This window comes from Anarrhichthys ocellatus, unplaced genomic scaffold, assembly GCF_004355925.1.
Source record: "Anarrhichthys ocellatus isolate YVR2014 unplaced genomic scaffold, GSC_Weel_1.0 scaffold104, whole genome shotgun sequence".
Lineage (NCBI taxonomy): Eukaryota > Metazoa > Chordata > Actinopteri > Perciformes > Anarhichadidae > Anarrhichthys > Anarrhichthys ocellatus.
In genome coordinates, this window is record NW_022280134.1 from 432,609 (window position 1) to 442,199 (window position 9,591).

The 9,591-nt window shown below is 43.6% G+C and overlaps 1 protein-coding gene across 1 annotated transcript; it reads left to right on the top strand.

The window, feature by feature from the left end:
• The first annotated feature begins 2,429 nt into the window (after window positions 1-2,429).
• Window positions 2,430-9,591, top strand: stpg4 (sperm-tail PG-rich repeat containing 4). The gene is made up of 6 exons (XM_031876165.1): window positions 2,430-2,499; window positions 3,639-3,893; window positions 5,483-5,547; window positions 5,833-5,878; window positions 8,668-8,772; window positions 9,309-9,591. The coding sequence occupies exons 1-6, from the start codon at window positions 2,470-2,472 to the stop codon at window positions 9,414-9,416; spliced, it is 609 nt and encodes a 202-aa protein (XP_031732025.1). The 5' UTR covers window positions 2,430-2,469; the 3' UTR covers window positions 9,417-9,591.

Genomic DNA, 9,591 nt, shown 5'->3' on the forward strand with positions numbered 1-9,591 from the left:
TTTTTTTTTTTTTTTTTTTTTTTTTTTTTTTTTTTTTTTTTTGGTGATCTCTGGTCATGCCTCAAATAATCCATTCCAAGTTGTATATTTTTGTTTTCCAATAAAAATTACAATCTACACGGTTTTGAAAATTGTCTTGTTTTCTCAGTTATGGATCCTTGAGTTTGTATACCCTGTAATAATTCCCAATTTTGTATTGAGGACAAGATGCTCCTTTTTTTTTTTTTTTTTTTTCTTTTTTTTTTTTTTGGGATATTTTTCTTGTTGCTTAGAATACATATGAAATGTTTACCAATTTAAATTGTCCCCTGTTAATTTCCAAAAGCACTGAGGAGCATCAGCCAATGCCTCTTAATGTTCAGATAAGCTCATATCAAACCTGTATTGTCATTAAAATAAAAGCACTGAGTGGGATCAAAGGCTTCTGATTTGAAGTGCACACAATGGTACTCTACATCGGATTAGCCTTGTACTGTCCATGTCCCTTACTGACTGCATGGGCCATGTGTTGTGTGCTACTGTTAGCGCAGCACCATGTAGAAGCTGTCTGCCTCATGTCTTACTTGGCATTTCCCCCAATCACGAGGTGCAGGTGATTGAGCGTACATCAGAAACCATGGTGTAAATAGGTGTACCGTTTTGATTCAAATTATTTTTTTGTTAATTTCTGATTATTGAGTTTGTTACAGTAGCTTGCAGAGATACTAAGTTTGTTATTTTGATGAATGACAAAATAAAGCTCTATTGTGGACCTCAGCGCTGCCTCCTGTGTGAATTCTATGCTAGCTGCTTTTTAGTTTGTGATCCTAAGCAGCGGTTGGACTATCACTTTTGTAATGTTAACCTAGAAAGAAACCAAACATGGTTTCATTTAGTCCTCTAAAGATGTGTGATGGGTCTGACTGTCCGTTGGGAGTAGTAAGTGCTGCGTTTGTTTGTGGCTTGCTCAGTCATGCATATTCAGCGGTCCCTGTGGATGCACATTTAAGGCATTACAAAATGCACTTAACAGCTTGTACACCCAAACGGGCCATGATGCAGAGCGGTAATTTACTTAAGTAGCCTTTTATTATATTCTTCTTCCAACTTGTGTGTAGTTAAACAAATATCCCTTTCACAGACTGCACAGGAAGGGCTTCGGTTGCAAAGAGACGAACTCTGCATTTTGAGGTGCGAATCGATGACTCAAGCGATTCTCTTGTCAAAACCAATTATCACAATAATTAGAAACAGAAATCCCAGCTGAAGTGTCATCAGTCTTGTAAAAAGCTGTTGGTTACACAGCACATGTAACACTAGTCTTTGCTGTCCTCTGCATTCATGCATTGTCCAAATAGATGTAACGGTACGACAGCGGCTCCTTTTGCTACCTGCGTTTTTTGACTGTTTCCTCGTGTACTTTCTGGCCACATGTGACTTCCTTGACAAGCCTTGTAAACATGAATTCTTGGCTCATTCCAACCATGTGGTCCATGTAGCCTAGCAACCAGGTGGAATGTTGCGCTTTTGCTCCCAGAGCGAGATTTTTTTTCTTCAGGTGATCTTTAGTTCTGCTGTACCGAAAGACACTGTGTGTGTGTGTGTGTGTGTGTGTGTGTGTGTGTGTGTGTGAGGGCTTGTGCATCACACTCCAGCCTCTGTATGCCACAAGAGGTGTGATACTTCAAACTTCACACACAAAGTAGAGGGTTAGTTTGAAAGAGTTTCTCGGGGTAAGTATCACACTTAAAAACCTCCAGAGTTCCTTAATTGCCTCATTTCAAGAACCCACTCTTCGGCTGGTTAGTTGGCTTGCTTGCTGATTCCACCATGCTTTAATGCTACACTGGTTACAGAACATGAGTCTCTCTTCCGGCGATAGCAATGTGCATTCTTAACCGGAAGAAGCGGATGTAAAAAGTTGCATAATTAGAATTTTCCTCATTTTATTGGACCCCAGGTGTCCCTAGTTTCGGACACCAGTGCCGATAAACAGCCTGGCCCCTTCCAGATATTTGATATAACTAACATGTATTCCAATTGGCAGTGTAATGACAACGTTTGATCTTTATATTCTAACAATCAAACCTTGCTATCGCCGGAAGAAAGACGACTTTTATTCGGCTCATTTTCTGTAACCAGTGTAGCATTAAAGCATGGTGGAATCATGCTTTAATCATATCACAGTATCCCTCCACGAAGAGAATGAGAACTAAGTAACTATGTAGCATGTGCCGTGTGCAGCCTGGTGCTGGCTTGCCATTGTGTCTTACTACCAGTCAAACTGGTCGGCGAGTCTAAATTTAGCCCTCCACCAGGCCAGCTTGTTGAAAAATTGATCGATAGCGGAGTCGCTGCTATAGTAACAGTTGCAGTTTTAATGGTGGTCAGGTGTCACTGGATTTCCAGTGGAGCGCATTGCGAGCGACAATGAGTACGGTGCAGGATGGGGCCACCAGGAAAAACCAAGTCGTCCCTAAAGTCGGGTACATGGCCAGGGGTGGCGATAGAAGAGATAAGGTAAGGCTCTTTAAAGCCCTCACGGCTCTGTGTGCCTAATGAGGACAAGCTGAACTGGTAAAGCACCGGATGGAACACGTGGAGATGCATCAACATATTGTTGTCATGGCGATGTCATCGTAGCAGAAACAAGCTTCTGTTTTTTTGGCTTGTATCCTGTTATTATCTGCAGGGTGATGACAAGTTGGACCTGTATAGCCGGTGGAGCTGGTGGCTGGGAACACTGAAAATAGGTGTCGTGTCACGCTGCTACGTTGGTGTCTGTGTACGCCTGAACAACTGGCAGTAGCTCACATGTGTGTGTGTGTGTGTAGTAGACTTTCAGTTAATGTCTTTTATTGCACAGCACTATCCCATTGTCTGTGTCCAAAGTGCGCTGTCTGCCAGAAATAAATTCAAACACTTACACTACAGTGAATCCAGTCCCTAAGTGCCTCGCAGTGCATTCGTGGTAATAATGCATACTAGACCTAATTAAATATCAGTTTATCTTAATGAGATCCCAGCTCTCAGGCTACTCAGCTGGCTAACAATAGGCCACGTGGCTTGAAAATTATTCTTTGTGAATTAACTGAAATGATTGCTTGTTTGCTGTACATTTGCAGTACAGTACATGGATACAATAAATATTAGCCCAGCTTACAGAAAGAGAAATATAGAAAGATCGTACCCTTATCTGCCATCACCGAATTATTGCTGGTCGGTACTCAGAATTCAGTTGCATTCTAAAATAATGATGGAAAATATTGTAATGCAATTAAAAGAGTGTAACAACCTATGTTAGCTTTCCATTGACTGGGAAAAAGACAAATCTGCAAGCTCATGTTTGATTTGCTGTCATCAAGCTACAACATCCGGTGCTGATAAATGGAGCCAACTAGGAAGTGCCAACAACTGCAGTACCTCACATGGCCATTTGTTAAAATGCCCAACTTTACAGCAGAATTAAACATGTTTACAGCCTGATCGAACGTGAACTCAGAGGTTTCAAAGTAATTCGCATTTGCGATATGGTCTGGCAATGTCAAGCTAAGTGTTACAATTGCTAGAGCAGAATTTGGCAATACAGTGTGTCTATCCGAGCGCCAGGACATGTGTTAACACATTCCCTAAACTTCTCTCCTCTCACCTTCGACCAGGACACACCCATCCCAGGTGTCTATCACATCCGCGACTTCATCGAAGAAGCTGAACTGAACCCGGTGAGGAAGACCTATGGCTTCAAAGATGTGGGCAGAAAAGCCCCCATTCTGGGCGTACATAAGGGGGATTTGCTTTTCCCCGGGGCATACGACTACACCGACTCCATCCAGGAGGTCCTGAAGCACCCGGCGTCTTACTCTTTCAAAAACTGTCCAAGGCCCAATATCGTCACCCTGGGCATCAGGGACAAGGTGGGGCTCAGACACAACCTTCACTGATCCTGTTGGCAAATGCGATTGACCACATGTAAAAGAAATAGTTTGCCATTTTGTGAATTACACCTCATTTCTTTCTTTCCGAGAGTTAAATAGGAAGTTTGCTAGCGCTCTCATGTCTACGTTAAAGGTACCCTGTGAAGTTTTGAATACTAATAGCAGATTTTACAAGTGGGTCCCAGTTTTGTTAGTACCTCTTGCACATGCATGAGGACGTACATGGACGTGATACTGTACATGCCCAATGTTTCATGCTATCCCAGTGATTGCGAGGTGTTTGGTTGGTAATGTAGCACTAAACCAGCACAGATGAAGTAGGACACTAATAGCTAGCAAGAAGGGAAGAAGAAGATGCAGATTTTGAAATATTTTTCAGGTTTCCAACTGCTCTTGTCTTTATTCTGAGCTAGCAGATATTCCCCTTCAAATCAATAAAGCAGGATGGTCAGAGCGGCGGCCATTTTTGTTATTTTTATGTGTACCGTTGCCATTGCGATCGTTGTAGTGGGCTTTCTTCCATATAAATTAAACCGACTTACACAAAGTCGCGGACTCCCTGGGTTGAGGTTTTGCAGTAACAACTAAAACGAGCCGTGGAGTATTACGTTATGAAGCACAGGGGGCCACAGTAAATGAGTAAAATTTAACAACTTTCTCACTGGAGGCTGATGGCTGGCCAGTTAGCTAGGTAGCTTGTCTTTCTCCATGGTCGTTGGGGAGAGGAGCAGACCCAGCGCTGCCTGGTGTAATGGTCCCTCCGCCTCATGGTGCATGGTGAAATTAGCAAGCTAACTACCGGACTGCTGGCTAGTTAGCTTGCTTGCGAACCACCACCATGCTTTAATGCTACACTGTTATAGCAAATGAGCTGAACAGCGGGCTGGTGGCCAGCGGCAGCTCTGGGTCTAGCGGTCCCTCCGCCTCACTCCCTGCCGCTCTCGAGAAGGATAAGCTACCTAGCTTCTCCGGAGCTTCTGCTCTCTTTCCGGCGAGCTGCAACACTTACTCGTGTTTTCGTCATTGCAACTAACAACCATCACCATTTTCTTTTCTACCAGTAAAATGACAACGGAAAACACTTCCACATCTACTCCTGTTCTATTTCTATTATTGAAGTATTCCTTAAACCTAACATCCAGGATGGAGAAATCCTATAATGTCATAAAAGTTAGTGTAATAAGCTCATCATTTTAAGCCTGAATTCAAACATTTGCTCCATTCGTATGTTGTTGCTACTTGTAGTTGGTGCCTTCCCAAAAAAGGGGTGCAGTCTGCATTGTACTAACCAAGTTACTATCCACATAGGTTGTTAACTCATAGCCCTCCACACCACCTCGATTCACTTTGATTCATAGCTTAGGGTGTTTTTACTTCGACACATCATCACAGCAGAGTAGATGCTCTTCAAAATGCACGTGCAGCGGACTAACTGAAAACAGAAGATGTGTTGGAAACACAAGCCAGCTGTTGACGGTGTAACACAGCCACCGAGAAAAAAAACTGAAAAAACAACTCATGCTGTCATAGCTATTTAAACATCTCTTTATCTTTATTCCTTGTGCCAGCATATAAACACTTCACCGTGCGACTACGACGTGACAGCGAAACCGGAGGAGAAGATTCCCTGCAAGTAAGCACTCGACAAACAGCCTCTCTTTAACTCTCAGATCACAGTGGAGCAGACAACCCATGAATTATCACTTGATCGCTGAATCCTTCCCCCCCCTCGTAACTACTTCTCCTTCCCTCTCTCATCTCCTCGTGGAACAAAGATGGAGGAGCAATCACCACATGCTCTCTCATTTTCTCTGCCTCTGATCACGCATGGCCTTATTCTTCTCTTCTCTCACTGTTCTCCTCTCTTTTTTTTTTGATTGCCCCCCCTCCCTCTCTCACTTCTCTCCTCTTCTGGCAGGCATGTGATGTTTCGGTCGACCGTGCAGCGGATCACCTTTCCTCCTGTAAGTATCTCGTCACAGAGACTAGTTATTAGCCCTGCTCAGTCTTTCCGTGGCCCACAAAAAGGCTTCATTACAGTCCACTTTCAATAGGTTTTAGTTACAAGCTGTGACCCTAATGTGTACGTGGTGCTGAACATGAGCTAGTTATGACAACCACAAGGGTCAAAGAAAACCGATCCCGCAGACTGTCCGATTGTATCATTTGCCCCATTCGGAGGCCTGTTATGGCACTGCTGACCAGTCAGCTTTGGTTCATATTGCAGCGTTGCAGCCTCGGCCGTGTGTCCGTGCTGGTAGCTGATGGATATTTGAGCCGTGCTGGCAGCTGCTGAGTGTTGACAGAGAAGGAAAGGCGCTAAGAAATCCCGGGGGTGTTATTACTGCGGAGTTGGGAGCAGTTTTTCTGCTGTTAGTGGTGTCACAGCGACTCTAAGACAAGTTTATTGTCAAAGGTTAAGCACCTACCACAAATCCCGCAGCGAAGTCAACCGAAAGACCAGATCACTCGGACAGCTGACTTGGCGTGGGCGGGCAGACGTTAGCCGATCAAAATGGTAGTGGAAATGGAACCAATGGTTTGCACCGGGAACCCGTGGTCCACCCAGAGACAGGAAACAAGAATTTCAGATTTGGGCCTCGCCTCTTAGCCCGCAATAAAATGATTCCCACACATCCCAAAAAAATAAGAATTAATAATTCCAGTGAGCAGAAGATGTTTGGAGAACACAACAAAAAAGGTGTATGTATTCTGTTTTTCTGATGTGACTTAATTTCTCCATCCCGGGGCCCTTGTGTGGCTTAGATTTACACGGTTTGCTTTTTTGCAATATCGACTGCACGTGCTGCTCGGAAGGAACAAATCCTCTCTTGAGATTCAAGCCTGTTTGAATAAAAGTCATAATCCCAGACATTTTCATATGAATAAATGCCCTCCTATCTGTTGCTGTAGCACAGAAGGGATTCAACCTTTAACTATACTGCGTGAAAACTTGCCTATCTGAACACTTGCTGTTTGGTCGTTTCTATTTGCAACACTATAGAAACTGTTGGTCGGTCCATTGCTTTGGTCCAGACTTAAATATCTCAACAACTATTGGATGGATTGCCACGAAACCTTGAAACAGACATTCATGGTCCCTAGAGGATGAATCCTAAGGACTTTGGTGATCCCCTGATTTTTCCTCGACACCACTACCATGAGGTTAACGTTTGTATTTTTGAGTGAAACATGTCAACAATTATTGAATCGATTCCCTCATGTTATTGAAAGAAAAGAAAAATGCAGTTGATTTAAGGGGGACTGTAATGCAATGTCGTGGCTGCACCAGTTAAAAACAGGTCAAAGTTTTAAAGTTTCACAGACATTCACAGCATGTGCCAGTTACCTCCGCTCCGCCGCCGCACAGGAGAACATTTCTAATGTGCTGCGCGCCACATTGGGAAAGTAGGCCAGGTGCTTTGGCTCCAACTCACACACACACACACACACACACACACACACACACACACACACACACTCACACTCGTTTGTGTAAGAGAGTTTTACTATCCCGTGAAATACACCTGCATTAGCACCTCTGGGAGCATCAGGCAAGCGCGCCGGGGCCCAGCAGGCCAGTTTGCCGAGGATCGAAGGAACTGGCGACTGGGATCAAATGGCATGTAACGGTAGCAGCCATCCCTCCGAGGAGACGGAAAAGACACCTTCCTGCCTCCCTCTGTCAGAATCAGAGAGCAGCTGAAAATAAAAAAGGCTGGTGCTGTGTTCAGGGACAGGGAGACAGTTTTATGTCTGTGGAGGAGGGTAGAAGGAGGGGTGATGCTATTTCTGCGTGGCACGCCGCTGGTGATGACCAGTATGTGTGTTAGTGGGTAAGAGGAAAGGAGAAGTGAAAGGCAAGGAGAGAGAGAGCGAGGGAGACGTTCGACAGAGACCAGCCCTTAAAACAAATGGAGGGGAGAAAACAATTTACTCATGTTCAAATAGCCAAAATAGAAAGAAAACATTTCCTATACAAGTTTCTTACCTGACCAAAGGGAGGAAAGCACATTTGTGATCACGTGCTAAAGTGGGACGGCCGTGGCTCACTGGGTTAAGAGGGTGGGTTGTCTGGCAACCGCAGGGTCAACGGTTCAATCCTCGACTGTGACGTGTTACGTTTCGTAGTGTCCCTGAGCAAGACACTGAACCCCCGGCGCCTATCATTGGCAGCCCACTGCTCCCTATATACAGGGATGGGTCAAATGCAGAAGGCAAATTTTGTGTGTATATGACAATAAAAATGGTTTCTGCTTTCTCAGTCTACATGCCTGCAAGATATTGAGGGTGAGGTATATCACCTTCAGCTAATGTTATGTGGACTACAATATTGGACACTTATTTTTACTTGCTAACATCTACTGAAAAAGAAACAAGCTAGCTACTTATGCTCAACGGCTAAAATACAAGAAGGTAGTGCATGCTAAGCTTGGTCTGCAACACATTGAGGTTGAGGCAGGCCTATAGCATGCTTAGGTTATGTTTTATCAAGTTGGATTTTAACTTGTTAGGTTACCAAAGCTCTGTTCAATAACCAAAGTACTTGCTACATGCTACTGCTAATTGACATTTTCAATAAAGATAATTATGTTAAAAAAAGATAATTGAAGAAAAAAACAACAACTACAAAACACACCCTGCTCACATGCTAATGTTTACATGCTAGCCTGGATATACAGCATATTGAGGCTAGATCACAAAATCTATCAATCTGTCAATCAATAATAACTCCCATCTCTGACCCCTTTAGAAGGAGGGACCTGCTCCATGCCAATATAATCCACAGACCAGACCAGGAAAAGGCATCACTTCCTGCTTCAAGTCCACCTTGCCGCGGCTCCACTGTGTGCACTCCGTGAGTCCGGTACTCCTGTAGATGCACACAGGTCGAACATGTCCAACGCTACATGACAAGTAGCGAGGCTAGTTAGTGTCTGTCTGTCACTAGCGTAAGACGATGAATTTATACTTTCTTAACAGTTTTATACCTCTCAGCTGCAATATGGCAGTAAAATTCTTGATGAGCGAGTACAAATGCAAATACACTAATGTTTTGATTGCATTCAGTAATGACGTTATCGGGGTTTTGATGGAAGTTTAAAGAGGTAAGTTATGATTTTATTAGATCCTGTAAGTAAAACGGAATATTACACAATGAATTACATAACAGAATGCATCAAAGAAAACATACCTAACACAGATAAGTACAGCACTTCAGATCATATTCTGTGAATAGCCTACTTGATATTGGATTACATTAAGTGAAGAAAATACCACGTTTGTCTTTTGGCTAATGGTCTGCCGTTTTTTGTATTTCAAAGTGATTCTATAATGAAAAACAGCATTTGTATGTTGTGCGTGTGTGCATTGGATTTTATGTTTATTCCACAGAAGACCCCAGGCCCAGGGGCCTACGAACCTTGCTGGAAGTTGGGCGACCGTCTGAACGCGGAGGCCATAGACCCGTCATTTAGCTTCTTCTTCCGCGACATTCTCTAGTGTGGACCTCAAATCCCACGATGCCTTGATCCCACCACCATCCTGTCAGCCCCGAATTACAGATCACACACGGTGACCCTGCCTTATTTTTAAAAAGTAAAATGTACAAAAGAAAGCAATATCCCAGTCTCTTATTACTTGGACCACTGTTTATCTGTATGTCAGCGAGGGATTT

Bases quoted from the DNA above. Each gene is read 5' to 3' on its own strand.
- stpg4 (XM_031876165.1), top strand. From the start codon at position 2,470: ATGGCCAGGGGTGGCGATAGAAGAGATAAG. The intron at 2,500-3,638 runs GTAAGGCTCTTT...ACCTTCGACCAG, and splicing joins GTGGCGATAGAAGAGATAAG to GACACACCCATCCCAGGTGT. The intron at 5,879-8,667 runs GTAAGTATCTCG...TGACCCCTTTAG, and splicing joins AGCGGATCACCTTTCCTCCT to AAGGAGGGACCTGCTCCATG.